At 33.8% G+C, this 27,869-nt stretch overlaps 1 protein-coding gene across 1 annotated transcript; it reads left to right on the top strand.

Moving 5' to 3' along the window:
• The first annotated feature begins 14,433 nt into the window (after positions 1–14,433).
• Positions 14,434–22,877, top strand: LOC129801004 (L-dopachrome tautomerase yellow-f2-like). Its single transcript, XM_055845755.1, has 3 exons — positions 14,434–14,581; positions 21,821–21,973; positions 22,144–22,877. The coding sequence occupies exons 1-3, from the start codon at positions 14,434–14,436 to the stop codon at positions 22,875–22,877; spliced, it is 1,035 nt and encodes a 344-aa protein (XP_055701730.1).
• The last annotated feature ends 4,992 nt before the right edge of the window (positions 22,878–27,869 follow it).

Below are 27,869 nucleotides of genomic sequence, written 5' to 3' on the forward strand. Positions count from 1 at the left end.
CGGGACCCAAGGAAATAGACAATCGCTAAAAAGGCATAGATAGTAATAATTTTTGTATACTGTTGCCCTCGTAAGTTCAACATTTGAATTCGTTAATGCGCTGGATGGAGTAGTTTCACGCAGATGAATTTGTTTTACTAAAACTGATTTGTAAAAGCTGTAAAATGTGTAGGAATTCGAAATAAAATAAATTGAGTAACTTCTATTTGAACTGAGCTTTCTCTAAATATACAGCACTTTCATATAAGGGCAAAATTTTGTATTTTCAAATGCATCTCTTTAATTAACTGACATTGCCCTATTTAAAAAAATACTTTTTTCAACTAATGAAAGTAACTAAAAAGATATAAGGTAGGGCCTAAAAATTTCGGGAAAGCTGTTCAAATTTCTGGACATATTTTTTTTTAGATTCGAATTTAAAGCATTAATTTGAACGACCATCTTATTCGATTACTTATCTACCTCCTGAGCATCTTCCTGCTCCATTGCAGTGGAAAATACGAGAAACTATTGAGCTCTATGTTGCAACTTCTTGCTATTCTTTCATGTGCTTCTCGTTTAGAAGATGAGAAGTAATAGCGTTTGCCTTTTGCCTGTAACATCAAACATTGAACTAGAGAGAGAACAACCAAGAGTTGGGTGCAAAAAAAGGATGAAAATCGATGGAGCAAAATCCAATTTTACACCATCAAACCAGGCAACATGCATCCCTTGCTGCCAACATTCGCTCACAGATTAGTATTTATCCTCCCACTAAAAGAGCAATATAAATTGAGAAAATAGAATCAGGCGAGAGCTGCACACCAAATTGCACCGACACGCACATTGTACCAGCGCATTTGTTAGTGTCCAGAAGGGTAACACCTACGCGGAATTTATCATGGACCACGGACTCTGTACGGGATTTCCCATTAAATAACTCTTTTGCTCATCCGACGGATTATGATGGCAAAACAGGCCACTTAATTATTCCTCTAATGCCATCTAAATGATCCGTGGGACAGCTATGGAATGCCATCGGCCCTTCAAGTTCGCATGGAGAGCCCTTTAGGGGAGGTTTTACACATCAAATACTAATGAATGTTGGAACGTCAAATTTAATTTCATTTTTATCTTCTGATGGTATCTGTCATTTGTGACAGATGGTTTGACATCTGTCAAAGGTATAAACAGAGTTACATAAGCAAATTTCGCTTGCAAATTCACAGAAAAGAGATCGGAAGTACCGTGAAATTGGAGTATCCAAAAAAAAAAGCCAGAACTTCAATGGCGAAATAAAAATTACTGTCTGACGCGGATTAAATTAAAATTCCCACGAATTTCAGTGGCTGAGGCACAAAAGGTGCGAAACATTTAATTTCAATTATCATTACCGAGTTATTTGTTTTATCTGTGAGTCAAAAAGTTCACCTTTTTGGTCAAGTCGCCAAAAAAAAATGCAAATTAATGGACACCGGCAATAAGAGTTTGTGTAAATTAACAGTCTGGAAGATGATATGGATGATATTTATCAAATCTCTGGCAAAACACTTCTTGTTGGTCCAATTGTTGGAATTTTTCCCGCCACGGACAAATGTGCCCGCACAATAAGAGGCACGTTTTTTGCCTTGGACAAACATTGGAGCTTCTTGGGCTGACACTCTCAAAGAAAATTATCGTTACGCTCAATTAAATTCTTCACGTGAAATTAAACATGATTCTTTTTGTGCGAGATGATGGCAAGGAAATTGCGTCAGTGCAGAGAATTTTGAATGGTGAAGGTTAGGGGAAGTTTTTAGGAGATGTTGAAACTCTGAGCATCTTATTTTATAGCTTGATCTCTAAAAAGAGAGTAATATACATACTACATTTATTATACAATATAATTCTTGGATTTTAAATTATTACAGTATTAAATCCGTGTGCTATGGTGTTCATAGACTGCTTAAATAGTGATATCCTGCTTTTCCATGTATCAGTCGCAGACAGAGAAGCAAAACTGTTTGGGATAATGATCTTAGGTCTCCAACGACCCTCCTACCTATAGTTTGACTTTTTTTTTCTAGGAAAAATGGTGTAATCTTCAAAGTCGGTTAACAGTTTCTCAAAATATGGTCTATTTCTTCAGAATTTCTTCTGGTCTGCGCGAACCTTTTGCTTTCCAGTTCAGAAGATAACCAACGATCATCGGAAAAATTGAATTTACTGGGAAGAATGATTTTCTGGGCCAACGCGGAAATGACTTGTTCACTAAATGACAATGTAAGACAATGACAATGACAAAATGACATGTATTGACTAAATGACAATGTAAGACCTGGATGACATGATAATGACCTTTCTTTTCGCCGTGAGACATCAGAAATTGCTTCGCTTTTTTGTTACTTTTTGTTCTATACATTTTGTTACTTTTTACCCCAAGTTGCCATTTTTAATAAAAGGATTTCTGGAGAAAAGAACTCTTGTGAAATTCTAAAATAGGTAGCGGATTCGTATTAAAAAATCCAAATTATTTAGAAAATACTCACCAGTGCATCAATTTTAGAAAATAAGTAGGCAATAATTATTATCTTCTGCAAGGAAAATATTTCAAAAATAGGGCTAAAAATTTCCATATTTTTTAATTTCTAAATTCCTTGTTCAAATCCTAAGAAACTTACGACATTGAAGAAGGTCTGTGGAGGCTATCTATAGAAAAAAATTGAGCTACTATCTTTTTTACTTTGGAAGTTATTGAATTTTGAATTTTTCGATTTATGACTTTTGCCCCAGTCTCCCCTACTGTTTCAATGAAAATTGAATATGTTTTTAAAGGGCTTCTACATAATCGACTTTTCTTTCTATGGGTTCCTGTCACAACTTTGGGTTTTAGAACACGTCGAAGGCTGGGAAAACAGTCGAGACAGGAACCAACACAAAAAAGGCGATAATGCAGAAGCGCTTCAGATCAGTAAAATGCAAAAAAAGCATGTTCATCTTAAATTGGATTATCACAAAAAACCATTATTCTAAAATCTGTGTAAGGATTTGACAGCTCGTTGTTTGGGGCTGTGTCTTTAAACATCTCTTGGACTAATTTTGAGCTGGATAAATTGTGAAGCAGCCAAGAGACTCTACATGCATGGAATTTTCAACTACTCACTACCTTGCCCTAAAACGAGTTCAATTCGTTCAATCGGCAAAAATCGCTCGTTTGGTACAGCTCTTGTTAGTCAAGTCCCCCCTTGAATGAATAGGAATTTGTGTTGAATTGTCGCTGAAACAGTTCGCGCAAATACTTCTTTGGAAATTGACGGTCTCTCAGTGGAATGAGGTGCAATTCCGTGGCACTTTTCCTCCCGCTGGATACCCATCGTACCATTGCTGGATGATGATTGTGCAGATTACGCAATTTGCAGTCGGTGTATTGGATTTTTGCTCAGGCGTGTTGTGTGTACTTTGGATTTGCAATCAACCACGTATTCATGGCTTAATGAAAATTTTGATTGATTTCCAATGGTTTTTGTTGCCTCATTCTTCCATTAATGATCATTTCTTTTCACACCAAACAGCTCCTCTTTTGTGCTGTCCAGAGGCTCAATCTCCCATCGCCTATGGGATCATCCCGGAGGCACTGGCGAAAAGTCCCCACGGGGAAAGGGAATCCATGTGCCTGGCTATTAATCACTACAACGCAAGAGATAGTCCCTCGATGGAGGGTGTAATCCTTGAAAAATATCTAAAATCACGAACACTTTTCCGCCACATGTGTCTCCATCCTCTTTCAGATTTTTTTTTTTAATTCCTCCTCCAGAGGCCCATCATGTGCATCTAATTGCCTCCAGAAGGCCTTTCAGAGAGTGCGGGAAGGGAGTTAATTTAATTGCAAATTCCCGAGTTTCTTAGAAGAAAAACATGTATCAAGTTGAAAGAGAAATTCCTCAGGATATTGGGCCACTCCCCGAAAAAGAACTTTTCTATTCTATTCATTTTATTCATCTGTTGCAAAGAGTTGCAGGGTATAGGATTGAAAACTTTCTAGATAAATTTCAGATAAGTTTAGCGAATGTTTTTTTAATCGAGTAATAAAGTAATTTGATTTTTTTCGTATTAGAGAACACTGGGGTAGAATTAGTCAGGACGTGAAATTTTTCATGGCTTATAAATGCATTAAAAACTTGTTTAAAATACACTGATGAATATTAAAATGTATAGGAAATGAGTCATTTATTCTGAACAAATTGTAGTTTCCACGATATTCTTTCTAAGAAAAACGATAACACCCCACTGTCTAATTCTACTGCTGGTTAGTTTTACCCTGGTTTCCCCTACTAAAATCTAATCTGTCTTATTGTACCACTGTACAATTTATTAGGACTTCTCAACTTAACAATAAATTTGAAAAAATGTAGATATACAATATAATAGTTCATTTTTTATTAGATTGAACTAATCAATAATTTTAAGTCACTCCCTCTTAGTCCTCAGCGATCAATTGTTAATGGTGTATTTTTTATCATCTATTACGAATCGTTAATTGGGTCACGAACTCAGTCAATTTCTGGATGAAAATTTAGAACCTGCCCCTAATAAAATATGTATCTATTATAGACCAGAATATAAAATATAATTATTATTAAAAATGCTTTGTCCAGAGATAAATAACTATGTAAAACAGAGGTGTGCAAGAACGGTTTGAAACTGAATAACCGTCAAAATAAGTTTGTTCAGGTAGCGTTTTTACTATTGACGTACAAGTTTCATTTGACGTTTGTTCGGCTTCAAACGGTTCTTGTACGCCTCTGATGTAAAAAATTGGAGCAATGCGAAATAATAGGTTAAAGTTCGGTACCGGATGATGAAAGCTTTGGTCAATTCAATTTTTTTTTAATGGATATACTCTCAATTTGATACCACCAATGATTGCATGAAAATGATATAGTTAAGCCAAAATTTTGTAAAAGGGGCGGAGCCTAATTTACTTTCGATGATTTTAACTGACTTGGAATAATATGAATATGCATGCATTTTTTTAGATTGCTTTATCAATGAAATTGTTGAAATACAAACTTATTTATAATCTTTAATCTGTCAACTCTGCAACTCTGTCGGCACAGGCAGATACAAATGGGGCGATATTTCTCGCGAAAAATGATCCGAATGCGCCGTGTTTTACCGCAAAAAAGGACGTCAGACATGTGCTAAAGGCCGGAAATAGAGAAAAGAAGGCCTCAGAGATGCATATATTCGCTCACCAAATAAATCTTTCAGTTGAGATTTCTGGGTGCAATTCAATTTCTGTGACTCACCCAAAAAACCTTGAGGATTTGCTTGGAGATCTTTTTGTCGGACAAATTCACAGACCGACTTTTTGACACGGCTCCCCCATCGATTCTCGCGAACAAGAACAAAAACATTGTGGTTAATTTATAGTCCATAGTCTTGGTGCTTTGGGCTGATGAAAAAAAAATCACCGTAAAATTTCAACTCTTCTCTTTCGAAAAATTAATCATCTGGAATATGATCGGTGGCATGATGAGTTTTCTGAGAATATCTTTAGTTGCTAAATCTCATAAAAATTACGAGAAAAGTTCTTAAATTTCATTTGAAAATCGAAAATCTCAATCTTAAGCAAAAACGATTCTTCAACGAGATTGTTCTATTTTTTTTTGCACTCGCTGACCTTGTGTTGATCACTTGGTACACAATAACAATGTGCGAATTAACACTCCATAAGATCGTCTATTTTTATCCCAAGATCTCCTTTTATTTCTCTTTTAAATCATTAAAGTGGATATATGTTTTGTGCTTCATCCCACAGAATTAAATGGAAATTCCTTAGTGTCCAGTCCACCTCCTTTTAATTCTTGTTCGTGGACAAAAACTACTAAAAACCGACCGCAAATATTTTATATCGCCAGACACGGAAGAGTAAATCTTCCTCGACAGACATTTTAATAGGCTTTCGAGGAACAATTTTGGTATTTTAATATTGAAAGTGAATTTGTCGAGGGTGTTCTTAATTTCAGTGGAAGATAGATGTATTCAAATTTCTGCCTCACCTAATCAAATTAATGCTTTATTAGTTTGGTTTGATGGGAAAAAAAGAATGTACATTAAGAGGGTGTATGATGAATTCTTAAGAAATTTCCTGAATCTTTGGATTATTTTTCCAAGAATTTCCTTTAATGACTCTTTTAATGGGCATTTCCTTTTGAGAGAGATAGGTGTAAATGACATAAAGTCCCAAATTAATGCCATATTTTGTGGGATTTTTCTTCAGAAATTTATGGTTATTCGTACCTATTTGAACTCGTTTCACGTTCAATACCCAAGTAGAAAACTGCCAATGCTTATGGAATAAAAATTTCGTTATAGAATAAAGATAAGGTTTCTTTTTAAATACATTTTTATATTGACCCCTACATTCTTTAAGAAGTATTGTCAATATTTGGAATATTGAAGCAAATATTGATCTCGCTTGTGTAGGAAAAACTGTCAAAATTTCTTCATTAATGTCAAATATGGTTATGAATTTCTCTAGTATGAAGAGGTCATAAATGTGGTTCTATAATGGCATCTATACATTAGAAAAATTTATGTCCAAGTCCATAATTGAGAGTGTTTCCTAGATATGCGGAAGCAATTTGCTTCCTATGGATATATACAGTGCCCGCTTCGTTATCCGGATGATTGGGAGACAATATGACAGATGTCCGCTTCGTAAAACGGAAGGATTTTTTGAATTTGTTCTACGTCTCGAAAATATAATACAAGTATTTTTCGTCTAGAATTAGAATAAAAGTTTTAAAGAAAATTGAAAAGGTATAATTTGAGAATTCTATGCTATTATACTTCTTATTAAACAAAAACATCACAGGATAATTGATTTTCATTGCTGAACACACATGCATACATGACCTCAAAATGATTTTAAATGTAACCGTCGATAACTCATAAAGATAACGGTGATCCGGATTAGAGAGCGGGCACTGTATAGTAGACTCTCTCTCAATCGGGCATTTAGGGTCAAATGTCATGCAAATTTTCGAGAGATTCGGGCGTCAAAGTCATTGTAAATTTCACAAAAAGTGCTCAATTATATATAAAGAATCATGATAAAATAAAGAAATTACAGCAAATTTGAGCAAATTTGCTTCAAAATAAAACGTGAAATTTATCAACAAAATTTTTTATCCGATTGAAAAAGAACCGATTGAGCGAGAGACTACTGTAAATTTTTTTGTGTGTAGAGGTAAATAAATATTTAAAAAAAAATCAAAATTATTAAAAGAATTAAATTAACGAGAAGTCTTTCATTGCGACGTTAGGAGCTTTGCAATAATATTGCTGAGAATAATTTAATTTTTAGGGATATACAAACTTAATTATACAATACAGCTTATTTGGATAAGTATAAGGGAAGGAGTTTTTGAGGAGTTTTCACTGAGAAAAAAAGGAGGGTGCGATTAACTTTTTTTCCTCATAACTTTAACATTTTTTAGGTGTAAAAATATATCAACATTTTTTAATGTTAATTTTACACCTTTTGAGGGTAAAATCAACATGAAAAAAGGGTAACTTTAACCTCTAATACACCTAAAAAGGGTAATATTTACACCGATTTCGGATCAATACTGCAGGGTAAAATTAACATTTCCGGAATGTTATTTTAACTTTTTCGGATTTCTCTCAGTGTTCGTGCGATATAAGAATATAAGGAAAAATTAAATAAAATAGGAAACATAAATCAGGATGAGCTTTTAAAAATTTTGTGCTGCAAGTATTTGTATCTCCAGAAGACAAATTTGTAGGGTTAGTATTTCATGTTTAGCATACACTCTGGCTCCGAATACTTCATATTTTAATAGCAATCTATTTTAATAGCCAGTCTTAAATACCACATTTGCATAAAAAATAGGTAAGATTCATTAAAGGAATAAATATTGGAAAAATATAAAGTTTTGGAAACCAAAGTGTGTGCGAAGTCTGAAAGCCTTCCCCTACACTTTAGTGGAAATATTAAGTTCCTTAACCCTCAACTATCTTTTTGTATAACGTCTATTATTAATCTGACTTTATTTGCATCTTTAATTAAATGCCCATTTTAATAAGTTGACTTTAATCATCATTTCCTAGATTATTTCACAATATTCCTTTTGCAACTTGTTGTGGAAATTTGAGATAAATTCGTGACGAATCTCAATGAATTTATTGAACAGAACCATTCATTGAGTGATCATCAATTTTAACCAGAAGAAAGACTGGCTGGTGATGCATTTAAACAACTTTGACCGCATTTCAAGCTGTTAAATGATTTTTTATTGTGTGATTCGATGAATTCTGAGAAAAACTGACTCATTGAGATTAGAAGAAATTCAATTATTGGTTCAGAGATGATAAAACACGAGAGAGACCAAGTGGAGGTCCGGACTGAGTCGAAAATTGCGCGATAAGGAGCTTCTAAAAAGTCAGATTGAATTGAATAGAAAGTTTGTAGAATAATATGTAAGTGTGAGGGAATGAGAGAGGCCTTATCAGTAGAGAGGAAGTTCCAGTGGAATTTCATTAACATCCGATGGCAATAATTCACAAACAAGTGTTCACTGGGAGTGAGTAAATCTTGTGGCAATGTTTGCAATTGTTACCATTTAGTCTTGTGGCAAATAGCAAATAGATAAGAGAAGACAATAAATGATCCCAAATAATTAGCAATGATAATTTGTCAGAGCGAATGGAAGAGGAAACGCACATCTTGAGGATAAGCAAATATTGCTACTGCGGTCGACAAAATAAATATCATTGTAAACATGTTGTGAGCCCCTGATAAGATTCACAAGCACCATCCTCCCCGGTTCGGACGACCTCTCAATTGACACAGTTTTAACCCCTTTATCACTGGATTTGCAGCATGTGCCTTTGCATCGTGGAGTCAGTGCATTTTCGTGGGAGAAGGAGGTACATAATTTTTCCATATTACTCTATTTAATTATTCCTCCAGCGCTAACTCCAACCAACTACAGTATCCTGGAGATATTACAGCCAGGGAAAAATTCAAGGGCTGACAAATTTTCCATATAGAGGTCATAAAGCGGTTATAAATACGTTTACTTTTTAAACTTGACGAAAGTTTCTAGAATCCTTCGTTAAAGTGATTGGTTTTGTAAAGAAACAATATTGAACAATTTTCTTACATTAAAAAACTCAAGATTTTATCATTAGTATCAAAAGTAAATAAAATATAGAAAAACTTTAATATTTTAATAGGTTAAAACAGTTAAAAAACTTTTAACAATTTAAGTCCGTTGAGGGAATTCTATATCATTTATGGTCAATAGATTGAATTTTGTTGGTTAGAGAAATTAAAAGGAGAAAGGATCCAAACCTCATTGTCATTACCGTATTTACTAAAAGATAAGCTTTATTTGATAAAATTATTAAATTTTATGAAACTGAACTGCATCCGACTCAAATATCGGAAAGGCCCACTCTGAGGTAGGGAAATGCTAGTAATTTGGGACAGGGTGCACCAGGAAGCATCATTGACTTAAGATTCAAATGCAATATTTTCAATACAAAATCAAGTTTTTGGTGACTTCCTTTTCAGAAGTGTTGTTTATCGTCACAGTTGACAAGCAGTTTATTGTCTTTTCTTTTTCAGAAATTAATCCTAAGATGTATAAAGTTAATAAAAATGAAGACATGAAGTCGAATGTATTTTTGGACACCTCGTTTGTAATTTTGGACACTTTCTTGTAATTTTGGACAGCTAATCCATCTCAGTAGAATGTCTAATTTGTAGTCCATTTGAAGCATCTAACTTAAGTCATCTTCCTGATTGTGAGAAGGAACCGTAGGACATATCTATCAAGGAACTCGCAAACTTTCCATTGATTCATTAAAAAGGTTGACTCTGGCACTCCAAGTACGCGAAGATTCACGTATTCCTTTGCTTGTCTGGGACTCTTCTAACGTTTTTGTACTGCATTTCGTTCATAGAGATGATTACCTTTTGTTTTCTCTAGCATTTTTACAACCTAGTCATTACAAATTTAAAATTTTGACAACCAAAATACCTGTTCAAAATTACAAGTATCACCTCACTGGTGAATCTCTTAATTTTGTGTTAAAATATTCTAAAAAGGATAAATAATGAGATAGAAATAGGGGAGACCGGGACAGATTAGCCACGTATAGTATTAGATAGTGGTAACTTATAGTTTGCCTTCGAAAGAATATTGAAGAAACCACTCTTTATTCAAAATATATACTTCCCTTATTATTCATTTAAATATTTATCAGCCTCATACAAACATTTTTTATGCAAATTATACTCAATAAAAAATTTCATTTCGTGGCTAATTCGACCCTGGTCTCCCCTATTCATTTAATATTGGAAAAAAATTCCATAATTTTAATCTATTTATTTGTAGTGTCCAATTTTACTCTCAAAGTGTCCAAAATTACAAGCTGTCTCAAATTAGACGCAGTTCTAAAATTGTACAAATAAATTTGAAACGAAATATGAAAAATAACAAAACTTAATAAGGAAAAAACATATATATTTTTTTCACTTTCGTTCATAATTTAACCGAATTTTCCTTTTAAACTTAATCATAAAAACGCTTTAATATTTCTTTAATTTGGATAAAAATATATATTTTTTTAAGTTTTCTCCCAAAATTTGAACACAATTAGGGGGAACTGGGGCAGTAGTAATCTGGGGTAGTTGTAAACACTGTGATTTTTTTCATTAATTTTAAGACTCCAGAGGATAAAACCCATAAGCATTCATAGATACCATGGGGATGTATGTCCACAGAAGAATTGGTTAATAAAATCCTAATACTTTAAAAATAAAAATCATTTTTCCCGAAAATGTTGATATTTCAATTATTTTGGTCATTTGGATTTCCACCTGGAAATTAAAAACTGTGTAAAATAATCGAAATGTAGCAATACCAGTTCTTTCCTACTCTGAAAAAAATAATTTGTTGAAATTTGTGAAGTTTGGTTGAAATACTGTTATTTTTGGGGGTCATTTCAATAATGACATACTTTTTGTGAAAAAGGTGAGCTATTTTGTATAATTTTTGTGGATAATACAAAACATAGGGCTGTAAAAAGAGGTGATTCGAACAAAAAGTTTGTGCTGGTTACCACTTTTCTACAAAATTTCCACCAAATCTTACGAACTGCGATTGTGATTAATTGAAAATACCCCTTTTCAACCAATTTTTACATACATTTTGTTTCTAACACAAACATTTTTCTTAAACTTGCCGCTAGGTGCTCTGCTGTCTCTTCTGTCAATTGACAACGAAAAAGTGTTGAATAGTGAGAGTTTTCGCACGTGAAAAAGGAAAAATCCATTTCCTTCAATTAAATTTGAAATTTTATATGTGTGACGAAGTGGACGAAGATGTTGATGCTGTGCTCAATGCAAAGTGTGTGCAATGGGATTGCGAGGAGGCGTATTGGACTCTTATAAGTGAGTTCAATTTGCTCTTGAGTAACTTAACCTCAGTTACCACGATTTTCTTAATTTCAGGTAAAGGTATTCATTCAGATCATTCAGATGCTCTGTATGACTTCAGAGAAGCAGATATCAATGATATTTTGGACGCAGATATAAACCGAGTATGCTTCCGGAAAGTCTGGGAGAAGTGGAAGCAATCCTTGGAGGAAGAGCAATCTGCGTCACGGGGAACATCAGCATCCGGAAAATTAGGAGACGGCGATACTCCGATTATCCAGCAATGAGCATCGCCATGAACAGTAATAGGCCTCTCATCAATCTTAAATTTTGAAGAAGGTTTGATGCTGAAGACTAATTATAATAATAAAAAAGGATTCGACAAACATCGCCGGGAAGACTTGGTGGATCTTATAATCGAATACTTTAATTCGAAGAGCGTCTTTCTGTCAACAAAATCGATGCAACGTCTTTCTGAGGAGATTGAAGAAACTTTCCAGTCAGAAAAAAGGTAAAGAAAGTAATTTACAAATTGATTTATTGATAATTGAAAACCGTGTTAATTTTACACGCCTTTGAATTTTTTTAGGAACTATATTATTCTCCGAAAACTTCCACCAAAAGTTATTAGAGTGGTAGGCTTTATAATAAGTACCACAATTCTCAACGTCATCCGAGAACGTCACGACACCAAGGAACAACAGCCACATCAGAGGTTGCCAATTTATCAGATATTTGAAGTGCCCAAAATGAAGACATTTTGCATTTGAAGGAATTTTTGGTGAATATTGATGAAGGAGACCTTTCAGAAGAAGTGCTTGATGCATGGTCTAAAAGTTCTCCGATAAAAGAAAGGGATTGAGAGGGATAATTAAAAAATTTTAAAAGCATTGCTGTTGTATGGACACAAAAGTGTAAGTGTCTTTATAGACTAATTTACGTAGAAAAGTTGATTACTTTAAGTTACATTAATGAACGCAAAAAGAATTTTAAATATAAGAGTGATGATAGCCTTAGTTCCATAGATATAACTGAAAGTAATTTAAAAATGAAAAATTGAAAATGAGTGCTTCCGAGACCCTTACATTTGCTCGAATTGTTACTGATTTCGTAAAAGACAAAATTCCAAAGGAAAACGAAAATCTAAGACTATTACGAATGCTTCAGCAATTAATTAAACTAGTCATGAAGACGTCAATAACCAATGATGATCTTGTCGAACTTAGGAAAAAGGTTAAAAGTCTTAATTATGAATATCAAAGAATTTTCAAAGCATATTTAACACCAAAATTTCATTACCTAGTACTTTATAGCACAATGATTGAGAAATGTGGACAATGAGGAAAAATATTACACTTACAATTGCAATAAAAGCTAGTCATAAAATAATTCTTTTGTTATAGCATGATAATACGTCAAATATATTATTTTAAAAAAAGTAAAATTTGTTTTATTTTTATATTTTCGATTATTACAAATAATATTGAAATTCTCCTAAAAGAAAAGAATAGCAAAAGGGTGGGTAAAATTTGGTGGTAGAGACCCATATTTTGTAAAATATCTAATTTACAAACCAGGGGGTGAAGTTTTGTGTTTGGTACAAACTGGATTGTGAATCTGCAAAATTACAAAACGATTGTGAAAAATTAACAAATTTTTACGAATTTGGCGGTGGGAACACCTTTTCACCTCCGTTTGTCATTTTTCTATGGGGAAATTACAAAACTTTGACCACTTTTTACAAATTATTTTTTTCAGAGTACATCTTTTAGGATTATATTTATGGATTTACTAGACAAATTGAGATTCTCATTATTTCAAAAGAATTAATAATTAGTCAGAAAACAGCATTTGGGGTAGATGTAACCAGGCAATTTCAATTTCACAAAATGAGTAGGTAAAAGAGCGGGAAATTTACCTTCATGCGAAATATCTATAATTCATAGATTACGAAAAAAATTGGTGGTGCTGTGTTCAATAAAAAGTCACATGATGTCAAAATATGGGGACAATCCATTGAAAAATGTCTTTGATATGCATGCTTTTAGTTTTTTTGCTATTTTAATTATTCTTTGTAAAAAGTGTCATGATTTTTTGAAAAATATACAGTCTTTATATATCTCTTAAGTAATTAAAATAATCGAGAGTGGTGCAAAGTTAATTTCAAGAGTGGGAAAAAAGGTGTTTACATCCTCCCCAGAAAGTGGTTACTTCTACCCCAGGTATTTTGTGAAAAGAGAAAAATGCACAGGGACACAAATTTTATTTTTATGGAAAACTCAATTGTTTTCCAGCATCCGCATTACCCTCGACGAATTGCCTATACCCAAGGGTAAAACATGAGCTAAGAAATATTTTCCAAAAAATCACGGTGTCCTTGGAAAATCACCTCAAATTCGCATCTATCGAAAATGGTTACATGTGCCCCAGTCTCCCCTATACTTCTTCAACGAAACTAGACTAACACATTTTTTTTTTAATTTTGTTTAATTGAAGCAAGTTTAACATTTTATTAAAAAGCAGTTCCTTTATTGGAGCAAAACACTTTAATAGGTATTTAAAAACATTAAAACCTGTAGAGAATTATGAAACTGCTTTAATTTCTTTCAATTCCGAACAGTAATTTTTCCAAATGAAAATATTGCTCATATTTTTTTTCCTCTTCAACCGTCAATGCTAAAAGCTTATTTCATAAGCGCAATTTTTAATAAATTCACTTTGTTCAATTTTACATGGATAATTTACTTAACTGAGAAAACCAGCAATTGATCGCCTCGAGATGGGTCGTCCCCTGGCACCCCTTCATTGGATAAATGCGCGCTCAAAGTCAAATGCGGGAAGCGAAAAGAATTTAATTAACCATGCGGACTTCCATATCGGGTGAGCTACATCGAAATGCGTTTTCATATACACAAATTAACATGCCCTACCCGCGCCCCAGCTCCTCTTATGCACTCCGGCTGCCGCATTACATATTTATAAAACGACAAGCACACAAGATGGTAACATCCAGATATGGATTATATGAGTGTTCTATTCATTTGGTGCATGTTGCACCATCAGCCTCTCGCGAATCTCTCTCAGAGACCCATAGAGTTGCCATCTCGTGTTCACCAACCACAGAATCCATGGACTTGTGGTCTTTTAGTGAGTAGCGGGAAAACTCCTCCGCGAATCGCGGAAATTTCCCACTGAGAAAGACTTGAAGAAAGGGACTCTCCCGAGAGAGATGTCTCATGATTTATGGCGCTCATGGGACGTGGGCTCAACACCGATACTTATGAGTCTTGGGGATTGAAAGAGGGAGGTAGAAAGTGTGGGGGTATCGTGTAGATTTTGCATTAATTTATGCAGTGTTCCATCGAACAGGGAAGTTGTGAACCAACATCTACTGTTTTCAGTTCAATTACTTTGCATCACGTGTTGTAATAATGCATTTGAAGATACATATAAGGTGTTGGTCTACACGTCTTTCAGCATAAGGGCTTAGAAGTGCTAACAATTTTGGATCTAAGATTATAAGTTCAGAAAATATTTTAGGAGCTGTGTTATTTGGTTTTATTTTCATTTAAATTCTATATAAATTAAAAATTTAACGCCACTTTGCGAAATTGACTAACGAGATGGCAAGAAGTCAATTTTACTCACTCTTCCTAAAATTTCAAATATATCGGCACTTCTGTAATTTGAGTGGCATTTTTAGCATCTGGGGTGTTTCGAGATAGAACTTCTCAAACATTAAATTAGAGCTTTTCAATAAAATATTTTAACTTTTCAAGTCGAACTTAAAATGAAGTGACCAGTCACAACTGGTTGTTGGTTACTATTTTGTCTATCGATTGCACAGTTAATCGAAAACTTAGCTATAATCAAAAACCAATTATCACGTTCAACACTCCATTTTCCATTAATCAGAAACATTTTTCTTTTTTTTAAGTAGTGAGGGAAGATTATCTTTATAAAATGATGAGTTCATATATTCTGTCAGTAGAAGAGGTCGAAAGTTTGGAGTGGTATATCGCAGCTCCTGATGAACATAATTGGATGGGTGAACTATTGTTGGAAAGCTGGGCTCATTAGCTTTTAGAATCTGGTATACTTAATCTGCTATGGATAAACCATGGTCATCCAGAACCATTTATGTCGAAGAAGACACTTTTTGCAACGTCTTTTTTGGCCATCTACTGCTGGGACCAGGAGTAACCCACAATTCTCGCACAAGGACTATTTGTTAGAGGAACTCAAAAGGTATAATTTGTGGAAGAAACTTTTTTCTTGGACATCTTACTTTTTTTTATTCATCAACTTTTTCAAGAATTTTGAAGTGTTAAACGCAAGGAAAAAATTACTGAAATCCTAAAAGAGTGGTTTCTGGAGGGGAAGGATAGACGTGGGGATGAAATTGATGTGATATTTGGATTCCTTGGATAAACTTATGGGGGAGTACTTAGAACATTCCAAGTCGATATCTTCATTAGTTTGTCCAGAAAATGAGATAGAAGGATTTCTTTCATTTTTTTCTATGCGTGTATAATGTTAAAATTCTTGCAAAAGTGGATGAATAAAAAAAGTAAGATGTCCAAAAAAAGTTTCTTCCACAAATTGTACCTTTTGAGTTCCTCTAACAAACAGTCCTTGTGCGAGAATTGTGGGTCACTCCTGGTCCCAGCAGTAGATGGTCAAAAATGACGCTGCAAAAAGTGTCTTCTTCGACATAAATGGTTCTGGATGACCATGGTTTACTCATAGCAGACTACATATACCAGATTATAAAAGCTAATGAGCCAAGCTTTCCAACAATAGTTCACCCATCCAATTATGTTCATCAAGAGCTGAGATATACCACTCCAAATTTTCGACCTCTTCTACTGACAGAATATATGAACTCATCTAATATATGAACGTGTATAACCAGTCAAAAATTTATCTGGTTTACGCTCATGAACTTAGAGTCAAGGACATTATTAAATAAATTATTATGAGATCGATTTCTGGAAACATAATTATAAAATTGATTTTTATGCATAAATTATCATTTTTTATCGTTATACTATAATGCGACATATTTATAAAGGGAAATACTAAATAAGCAATAAAAAAAATAACTTGCTCACTAAACAATTAAATTTGTTTAGTAAATATTAAATATTTTAAATCAAATCTTTACAATTTAATTTATGGCTGTGGCACTCTCTTGAGAACATTTAAATTTCATAAAGTCAAAATTCAAATTTCTTTCTTTTTCAAACGTATTGCATTACGTCATTATTATAATCTTTCGCACTCTTTTTCTTTGAACATTTTAACAAATTCAATTTAGTTCAATCCATTTTGAATGCGAATGAGTAGGATACAGAGTACGCGAAATACTTGAGAATGAAAGTAACGTGAATTTCGATTTAAGGACATTTTCCAAATCTAAAAGGCATGCTGTTGGTAGTAACATCTAAAATAGTTGTGAATAAAATGAAAAGTCACTCTTAGAAAAGTTTAGACGTGATTACTAATGAAAATTAGTTGTTCGGGCGATTATTATCAAATCTATTTAAAATAGTTCTTATATTCTTAAAACATTACTCATAATAAATTTATTAGTAGTGAGAATATAAGACAATATTTACGTGGATAAGTTGCGGCAATTATTTCATAATGCTTTCACACAATTATATTTGCTTGTGTTAATTAAATGAAATCATTATCCCAACTAATATTGGTCACTAATTCCTTTTAGTTCTCACAACCAATGTAAATAGATGGGCCTATATTTTCATAAAGTTATGACTACTTTTCCAATAGTAAAGAGTGGTTTTTATTTTAGTAATGCGTTGAAGCTCTTTCGAATTTTAAGCAACTAATAAGAAATATGCATCACAATGAATGCTATATAGTAAACACAACTAATATGATATAGTTATTACAGCCAATAAGATGGGTATCAACCCCATTTATTTAGTAATTGGAACTAATATGTTATAGTACCCATTACTATTTTGATTTAGTTGTGATAACTAAATGAAAAGGATACTTTAACTAACTGTGGTCAACTATTTCATTTAGTTACCCAAACTAAATATATAGTTGGGTCTATATTTACTATATTTTATAGTTCTAATAACTGCATATGAGCTTGTACGAACTAATTTTTTCTAAGAGTGATTCTTTATTATAATCTTTTTTCTAAAACTTGATGAATTATTTTCATTTGATTTTATTTCATAATTTCACTTTTAGATTTCTAAAGTACTCGCCTCAAATTGATTTACTAATCAAATTTAAATTTGTTCTGATGATTATTTTTTGTACATTGCAATTTATAAAGCAAAAGTTATTGGTAACTGCTGAACTAAAACCAATTTAGTTTTGTATCTTAAATAGTGATAATAATAACAGTGAATTGTATTATTTTTATAAAAGGATTATTCAATCAATATTTCAAAAAGATTTGTTGATGAAAACTATAAAGTTTCGAAGCTATAACATGACCTTCCCCCTTACCTATTAAAGTTCATCTTATTCTCTTTGAAATCTAGAATGTGCATAAAGTGGTAGTCACTTTAAAGCGTTTTAGGGGATTCTATCCAAAAGCAACCTCTTTAATAATTCACTATCCAAGCCCTCAACTCACTCTTCCAGCATAATTCGTGTTCCCAAAACTGAAATAGCTCCGAAAATTGTTGTTTTACCTGAAAAGAATGAAAACAAGACGGATGTAAGTAATATGCAGTGTTGTAGGTATGCAGATATCTAATGATGCTAAAATGCATATGTGTGACAAATGCCTCAGCAAGAAATGATTTAGATGGCAAAGGCATGGTGCGAGATTGTGCAAAATTTTCTCCATGTCCCGACCAATGTTAATTCATACGGGGCACGAAAATGATTTTCGTGTCCATCGGCAGGGCTCTCGACATGCTCGAATACTGTATTGATTTGCATATTTTACATGTATCACGTGCACCACTCTTCTCATTTTGAACCAAAATCCATTTGGCGGGACACACTCGATGCTGCTGAATTGATTGTGTTTGTTTTTCACTGAAGCCGGCCACTCACCAGACTCTGAGGGCAGCTTTTAGCCAGAGCAGTTTCAGTGAGAAGCATTATGAAAAGTAAAGGGGGATGTATCTTGATTGTTTTGAAATTTTGATGAATGTTGATGATAAATGGATAATTCATTTAAGTCACTGAATCTTTAAAAGAGTGGGAGGGTGGATCTGATATCACCAACTTCTACACAGAAAAAAAAATATTTTGTAAAAATGTTCGTAAATGTTTGTGAATTCCTATGGGGGAGTTACGAAATGCTCGTGAATCGTATAACCCACAAACATATTCGTAAAAGTTTGTACTTTTTCACAAACATTGTTCGTAACATGATCACTTGACGAACATTTTTTGTACTTACAACCTTTTGTTTGTAAATGTTTGTAAACACAAAAAATGTTCGTAAAATTTTGTCATTTGTTCATAAATGTTTGTTTTCCTGTTGAACATTTTACGAACATTTACAAACAAATGACAAAATTTTACGAATTTTTTTTTGTGTGTGTTTACAAACATTTACGAAAAAATGTTTGTAAAAGTACAAAAAAAAAACGTTTGTCAAATGATCATGTTACGAACAATGTTTGTGAAAAAAGTACAAACTTTTACGAACTTGTTTGTGGGTTATACGATTCACGAGCATTTCATAACTCCTCCATAGGAATTTACAAACATTTACGAACATTTTTACAAAATATTTTTTTTCTGTGTAGCCACCTACGGACATTTAGCTTTTGCCGAAAACCGCTTGTCGATATCTCTTTCCGTTTTCTCTCCAGAAACGTTTGTACTGCGGACAGGATAGAACGAGATGAAACGTCACGACTTTTGGCGCATATTATATTATTGTTGTATGAGTGCCAAAACGTGTACATGCAAAATTTGGGCTAGATCAAGGGACAGATTAATGAAGAATAATTCTTGAATGAATATGAAGTGAATATTGAATATAAAAGGTAGTTCTATAAATTTTAAAATAGCCGTACACGGAACTTTGTTTTATCTACGAGGGCAGTACCAGAGGTCCCTGGCCTCAGGTATAGATGGCGCTTGCAAGTTGAGACCAGTGAGTTTTTTCCAAAGTACCAACATTAGAAAGATTAAGTTTTAAGTTTGGCGACAATGCGCTGCATAATTTTTTGACAGCTGTTGAAAAGTGTATGCCTAGAAAAAAAATTGACCATGGAAGAAATGGGCCATCGTTACGTGATCCAGTACCTGTTTTTGAAAGGTCTTGAGACACCCAATATTAAAGCTGGCTTGGATGCTACTTTAGGGAAGTCTGCTCCTTCGATTTTCACTGTAAAATTTTGGAAAGCAGAGTGTAAGCGTGATCGAAAGAGCTTGAATGATGATCAACGTACTGGTCGCCCTAAAGAGGCATTCTCACCGGAAAATGTGTCGAAAATCCAAAAAAAATTATATTGAGTGATCGTCGATTGAAAGTGCGTGAGCTTGCTGACATGTCAGGCATTTCAAAAAGTGCCGTACATCGTATATTGACAGAAACTTTGAACATAAAGAAGCTTTGTGCAAGATGGGTGCCGCGTTTGCTCACACCGGAGCAAAAACAGCGTCTTGTTGCGATGGCCAAAATCAAGGAATTGAAGTTAGAATTGCTTCTCCATGCCTCCTACTCTCCAGATTTGGCCCCATCGGACTATTTGCTATTCCCAAACATGAAAAAATGGCTGGGTGGACAAAGATTTTCCAAAAATACTGAGGTCGAGCTTGTAGTTGACGCCTGTTTCGACGACCTGAACGAAACCTGCTATAAGATAGGTATAGAATGGTCTTCATGGTCAAGAAGGTCGTTCCTTAGTTTATCAATTTTCACCTTCTTCTGACAATTTCTTGTAAGACGAAGTGGTTCTATGGCTAAAGTCTCTGCCATTATTTAAAATTCATAAAGACTGATTAGGCATGATCGGATCCTTAGGTTGAAAGGATTGGTCATTATTAACCAACTAGCCACCACACCTTGAGGCACCCAGCCAGATTCCCCCGAGAGACTTAAGTCCACGCGTCCTTTTTCTCTGACGTTCGAGATCGGACTGATGCTCTCGGCTCTCCAATTTATTAGATACAGTGACAAAGACTCAGAAGGCAATCACTTCATACCGGCTTATAGAAGCGGTCCAGGACCAGATTTGAATAGTAACATTCATAGCAACTAAGATTTTTGCAAACGTATACAATTCATTGAAAATAGGTTTACAATATTTAACATGCCTTCCGATGTGAATAGGGTAAAACTATGGGTATATGAACCACTCATGTCTTCCGATAGTATAAAGCTCTTGCAGATACTCAGTTGATCCTGAGCTGTGAATACGTCAACCACCCTGAACAAGGGTGACCCCGTTTGGGCCGCTACTGTTGTCATGCTACTGTGCCTGCTTTCCAAATCCCCGTTTATTACTTTAAATATAAATAGAACCCCACCGATTAATCAACTTTTATCTTCTCTTGAAAATTTTCGACGTCATTTTTTTCTTTGTTTACTTGAGATATTTCCTCCTTGGTAGCTACTAAGTACAACACTGGTAAAATGCGTAGGCTGAATGCAATTACACTGCATTGTACGTTGAAATGTTTAACCGAGAAAGGGTGTCTTTTAGAGAATGGTCCGAAATCACTCCTAAACCCAGATCCGAAGTCAAGTAGCCTCATATGGCAGATCGAATTTTTCATCTTAAGTGTTTATTGTCAAATAAGTTCGCTTTTGCAAAAATATGGATATTGCATATATTTCTTGGGAACGTTCTTCGTTCATTGCTTCTCAGGGAAGTTCATAAGTACAAGATAAAATTCTGGATGGGGTCTCTTAATTTTTGTGAGTATAAAAATGCCACCAAAAATTACAGAAACTTAGTTTTGGTTGAACTTTTGTTAGAGATGGAACTCTTTAGCACTGTCATTTTATTAATTACTACTTGCTTTTTCCACGTTTATTGTGAGTATTATCATTCTGAAAACAGTATTCTGGATTTATATTTCTGGAAAGACGTGCAATTTGAAAATCTTCCTTTGAAAGGTAAATCAGAACAATCAAGAGTAAATGAATACTGAATATAATAGAATCTTTATCTTATTTTCATTATGTATATTTCAGAGGATTCTTACATTGGACCTTACCCTTATTTTATTCCCACCAACAATGATGTTTTGGGATCAGGATACCATGCTCAGAGTGGACTCATGATTGTAACAATAGGACGAATTAGAGAAGGAGTTCCATCAACACTTAACGCTTTTTGCACAACTGACTACAAAGCAGGATCTAGTCCATATATCTGGGGCTTTCCTGACTATAGGACTATAATACTCTACAACCTTCAGATTATAGCGATATTAAGAGGGTTCGGAGGAATACTACTGAGAATCCCGATTCAGATTTAAAGCATAAGAAACCCTATTATGGCTACTACAATTCTCCTGATTTCCGTATCATATCGGTTTATCATCCAATAATTGATGATATAGGTGCAACAGGTAATTTGTAATAGATACTGGAACAATTAGGACTATAGATGATGTAAGGTATTGGGTTCAACCACCTGCTCTTGTTGTATACGATCTACCATCTAACGGATGTGTATCAAGAAATTTCCAGGTACTTAGAAGAGTCGAATTGCCTCCGAATGTCTGGAACGATCCTTTAGGTTTCGACTACGTTACGGTAAACTACCAATCAAAAGGTGGTTGTGATGATATTATCCTATATTTTGACAATATCTTCGATAACTCAATCGTTGTGTATGATTATGTGAAGGATGACTTTTGGATGTTTGCCAATCATTCGTCTTTTGTTCCAGTTCCTAGTGAATCCTATATCTTAGATCAATATCAGCTGTCTTACGGTGTTATGAACATTGCTCTAGGTTGGCCAGACAAGAAAGGCAATAGAATTGCTTATTATGCACCAGGTGCCAGTACCGGAGAATACGCTGTAACAACCAAAACCCTAAAGAATCGTCGTAAGCAGCCCCCCTATGGTAATGAGTTCCGATTAATAGGATATCATGGTTGTAAAGGATCTATTCATAGGCAATTTTTTGATCCCAACTGTGGAGTAATGTTTTTCGCTCATATGGCTTCTGGAGAGGTCAGGTGCTGGAATGTTGGTAAACCATTTAATCCCAATAACCTTGAGGTTATTTTCCACCCCGAGGAATTTGAACTATTTTCCGATGTTTATGTGGATTCCGAGGGATACCTCTGGATGCATTCTTGCCAAGTACATCTTGCTTTGGGTACGGATGAACCATTGGATCTTAGTAGAGTCAATTCCAGGATTAGGAAAGTCAAAGTGTTGGATGCAATTGAAGGAACTGTGTGCGAAAACTACGGAGGGTTGCAACATGAAGTAGCTTGGGAGTATTTGAGTGATTTGTGAATGTTTCAGAAATAAACTGGATTCAGAAACCGTTTGTTTTTCGTATATTAACTTGAAAAATGTTCTTCCAAAATGTTGAATTTGGTGTTGGATTGTTTAACAGGTGGATAGATCAGTAATCTCTAATTGTATCTAAATTAAGTCTCGAGGCTTCTTTTAAATTCTGTTTGTGGTGCTAACTGATTCTTCTCTTGAAATCTGCTAATTCCAGATATCCAGCATATAAACATCCACCCTTCCAATAGGGGTGAGTGCGTAGAAACCGACACAGTGTGTTTTGTGCAAATAATTCTACGGAAATCTCTCTGCTCGGATGGAAGTGATGAGGTTCAAATGGCCAAAACCAATGTCCACTTGAGAAGCTTGTGAATGAAGGGTGGGAGTCTTATGAAATATGTCTCAGTGGCAAAAGCATATCAAATCATGAGGTTGGACTTTGTGCAGCACAAAGTTAGATTTGTTGAAAATACAAGGGTAGCTCGGGTAGTGCATCAAATACTCAGTTGCGTGGTCAGAATTCACCAGTGTATATAATGTTTTATTGATTTTTCTCTGAAAAACTCGCTCCAATCAATCAGGAACTCAAACTCGGGAGAGAAAAATCAGGGTCTGGCATTTGGGCAGATTAAGAGCTTAATTCAGTCACAGCACGAAATGGTGTCTCTGGGGCGGAAAAAAGTCACGAGAGAAAGCTGTAGTGGTTGCAAAAAAAGTGGGACCAAACTATGGTGATTTTGGGGTGATTCTTAGGATTGCGTGTGATTATTCGGTTATGTTACCTCCCATCTCCAAAGCTTTTTCTTTTGCTTCCTTCCTATGCTTCTGAAAACTGAGACGTCCCCCAGGGAGCCTCAAGTGAATTCTCTGCACTTGATATCTCAGTCTCAAGAAGGAAATTGATCACATGGGATTTGTGTCAGAGATAATGCATCTTTTTTCAGCTGCATTGTTCTTTCTCTTTGACTTCTTGCTCGTGGTATAATAAGATGGGTGTTCTTTAAACTGCGGGTATTTAATTGCAGTTAGAACTTTAGTTTGAATGTAGAAACTCATACCCCTATATGAAATCACTACACTGAGAAAAAAAGAGGGTGCGATTAACTTTTTTTCCTCGTAACATTAACACTTTTTAGGTGTAAAAATATATCAACATTTTTAATGTTAATTTTACACCTTTTTAAGGGTAAAATTAACATGAAAAAGGGTAACTTTAATCCCCAATACACCTAAAAAGCATAATATTAACACCGATTTCGGATAAATAATGCAGGGTAAAATAAACATTTCCATAATGTTATTTTAACTTTTTTTGGATTTCTCTCAATGTATATAGTAAGGATAAAGACGAAAATAAATGTTCTAACTCATATGAAATGGAACGTTCTCTCATTCTTGAATATATTTAAGAAATTCCTCAATGAGTTATTTCGTTTGATTTATTCCCATTAAAAAGACTTTAAATATTATCAAATTGTATCATAAAACGTTTTTCGATTTCAGACAAAAACTGTTCAACGGTTTAAAACAGGCTTTTCAAAGACTATGCAAGATGATGAAGTGTTTCAGTTATGCGGTATGTTCGAACTCTTAACTCGCTTCACTTGCAAGTGTTGAAATCGAAACATACCGTATTTTTTGTGCCATTTTAACTGCTACAATCCAATATTTATCAAATTCTCACCTTCCTGGTTGCTAAACGTTGAGATATTGACTTTCGGTCTTCGGTGACCCCCTCCCCCCACAAGTCAACATTCTCTAGCGAACTAACTTAACCGAATCATCCTTCACCCCTTTCATCCCTTCCGAAAATATTTTTTGACTTATCTCGAAATTGGCCCAAGCGATTTTTCTATAAATATTTATCGGTAAACAACTGATTTGAATCTATAAGATCAACTAAAAGGTAATTAAGATTTAAAAGAATAAAATAATTATTGGTGCTTAATTGATTCACAAATTTTTCAATGAACCTAAACGTATCGGAACCTAAAAATACGTTCTCTTAAGGCTTCGTTAATTCCCTGATCTTTAAAAAACATTATTCAGAATAATTTCAGATCATCTCTGCAAAGTTAAGACGATAGTGGACACGAAATAATTGTGACTTAATTTATTGTAGATATTTGTGTTGTGTCTTGTCTTAAATTTCTTAAAGCCTTTCATTCCTGGGCTTCTTTTGTATTTCAATCCACTTCTCATTGACACGCAAAGTCTTCAACTGATTTTCCCATAAAATGGTTTAAACAATGAGCCATGGCAAATAATCATCAATTGTATGTCAATATTTTGAAACATTTCCATTCAATGGACATACTTCAATTCAACTGTTCTGACTGAAAAACATCCAACAGATTCATTATTGTGGGGAATAACAAAAAAATATCATTAGATTTTATTCAATTCATCCCATTTGGTTATTATGCAAAATATAACTCTTTAACTCTTCGTGATGTGAATGCGAACATTAAATAATTTGTCTATTAAGTGTATTATATTCAGTGAAACAAATAATAATTGTTCCACTGTTGGTTCTGTTTTTTAATCAATCAGAAGAAGCATTTGGTATAAAATATATTTTTTGCGGAAGTATTCAAAAACAATTTACTGGATTTTGTGCTAAAAAGGATAACAAAGAACGGTTTGTCTGTTTTTTTCAATAGGAAAATTCCTGAAAATTTTGTCGGAAGATCTAAATGCAGGTGGGGTTCCCTTCGAAGAACTCTCCCGTGGCACGAGTGTGTCTCCGAAAGCAACAATTGGCGTGAAAATCACTTCAATGATCGTAAATATATCACTTGACCTTAAAAAGAGCTCGCTCATGGGTCTTTTAACACTCCTCAAGAAATGTCTCGTGTAGGTCATTATATTTCATTGTTAGACTCTAAATCTCTCCCAATAGGTGCTCCATGGTCGCTCTTTTGCACCTCCGGCTCCGAGCTCAAGAATGGGATAAACAAACATTTTACTTGGATTTATGAGTGTGTTTTCTCCGCCATATAGAAGAATCTCTCTGACTCTTCTTCCGAGGCCTCATTGACCAACTTGCAGGGCTTGCAGGCAATCCCATAAATCACCCTCATTTGCTCACTAATTTTGACCAATTTTCGTTGTAGGAGGGTGTCGTCTGGCGTACGCTTTCGGAGGATTTCACAGGAAGATTCTTGGGATTCATACCACCCAGAAGAAGAACTTTCCAAATATCCAAAAAGTATTGGAACAGGTTCCAATATTTTAAAACAGGATAATTTAGTGTTTACTATTATTTAAATATTAGTTTATATTCTTATAAACATTTAATACAGATTTCAAGAGAAACTATATTATTTTACGAAGTTGTGAAGTGCAATGTTAAATTAAATTTTAAACTTTAGTGCATACAAAGATATATTTCTTTCAGAAAGTTTAACAATAGTCTGACAAATAAACGATATAAATACCGAAGTAGTAGGAAACTCCCGTGACTTCTGACTCACTTTTATTTGTTATGTTATGATTCATAATTAAATTATTTCTTATTTCGAAATTAAAAGGTTTTGAAATCAACCATGTGAATATCCGTTGCAAATAGTATAGAATATTAAATTATTAATTAGATAAATAAGTTTTTAAAGTAATCTAAAAATTTCTCGAGTTTTCTCTAAAAATAATTAATACTACGAAAATGTGTTTTTACTAAACCATGTAAAAAGGGTGAAAATGTAAGCCAAGAAATGATATTTTTAAAGGTAGAAGTGAGGTTTACAAAAGTTAGACCGAATTGATTAGAACTATATTTATTATCAATTCTTTTAAATATTATTTTTTTTTAAAAAAGGTAATCGCCTCATTTTTGAAAGCAAGATGATAAATCCGAATCCACAAAATTTTAATAACTTATCACAACAATGTCTGGATAATAAAATTATGGTTCGTCATCACTCAAGCTTTTATTAAGAGATTTCAAGATTTCAAAACTTTAATTTTTTTTCTTAATTTTCTTCTAAAGACTTTTTATAAGCAATTGAAATTAGTAAGGTAGTTTAAAAATTTAATAGGGATTTTTTTGCAGTTTGTGTAACTTTTTCAGCTTCACAAATTTGCTTCCTCCTAATAAAAAAATGTCAATTGAAACATTCTTGCTAATTGATTTTCATTTTAATTGTATTACTGATGATTAAATTTTCTTAGAGATTCCTATTCTTGAAGAAATGTGAGAAAGTTGAAAGGTTAATTGCAAAATATGAAACTGAAGCACCAATTTAGTTTTTTATTAAGTTCATTATTGAAGTTATTGGAGTTGAAAAGGAAAAAATATATGAAAAAGAAAAATTATAAATAATTTTTCATTTTTTTCGATTTTTATTTTAAGGTCATTTGGAGTAAAACAAACGCACAATCAATTGCTATTTTTCAAGAATTTAATTTTCGAATCGGCCGGTCAAAATTTCTCGAAAAACTAATTTGTGCTAGAGATATATTTAGTATTTGAATGAAAAACTTTGTTTTCCTTGATCACAATTTATTTTACAAGTTGAAAAGTGGTGAAAAACGTGCTGAAAAGTATGTATTTTTTCTATTAAACTCGCTCAACTTTTTTCAAAAATTTCAATTTATTCCAAAAGTACTTCGTAAAAGAACAAATGGAACACACCTACTAACAGAAAATATTTAGTTTTTTCGACTTTAAATCAATCTATTGTTAAGACAGCGATGGTCATATTAACAAATTTGTTTTTCTTAACGATTAATAGTGAACGGGATCAAAATTAAATTTAGAATACCTATTAATATAATCGAATAATTAAATAAGTAAATCAAATAAGTAAAAGATTCCCCAGAAAAGCTATGCAAGCCATTGTGAGAAGGCGTCGACCTCGAGGCAGACCTAGGACAAGGTGACTAAATCAAATTCAGAATCTTGCCTTGGAACGCCTTGGGATCGAACCCGAACATCTTCCTGAAGTGGCGGAGGATCGACAAGCGTGGGCTGCTAAATGAATGAATCAAATAAGT

This window comes from Phlebotomus papatasi, chromosome 2 (genome assembly GCF_024763615.1).
Source record: "Phlebotomus papatasi isolate M1 chromosome 2, Ppap_2.1, whole genome shotgun sequence".
In the NCBI taxonomy this organism is placed as follows: domain Eukaryota; kingdom Metazoa; phylum Arthropoda; class Insecta; order Diptera; family Psychodidae; genus Phlebotomus; species Phlebotomus papatasi.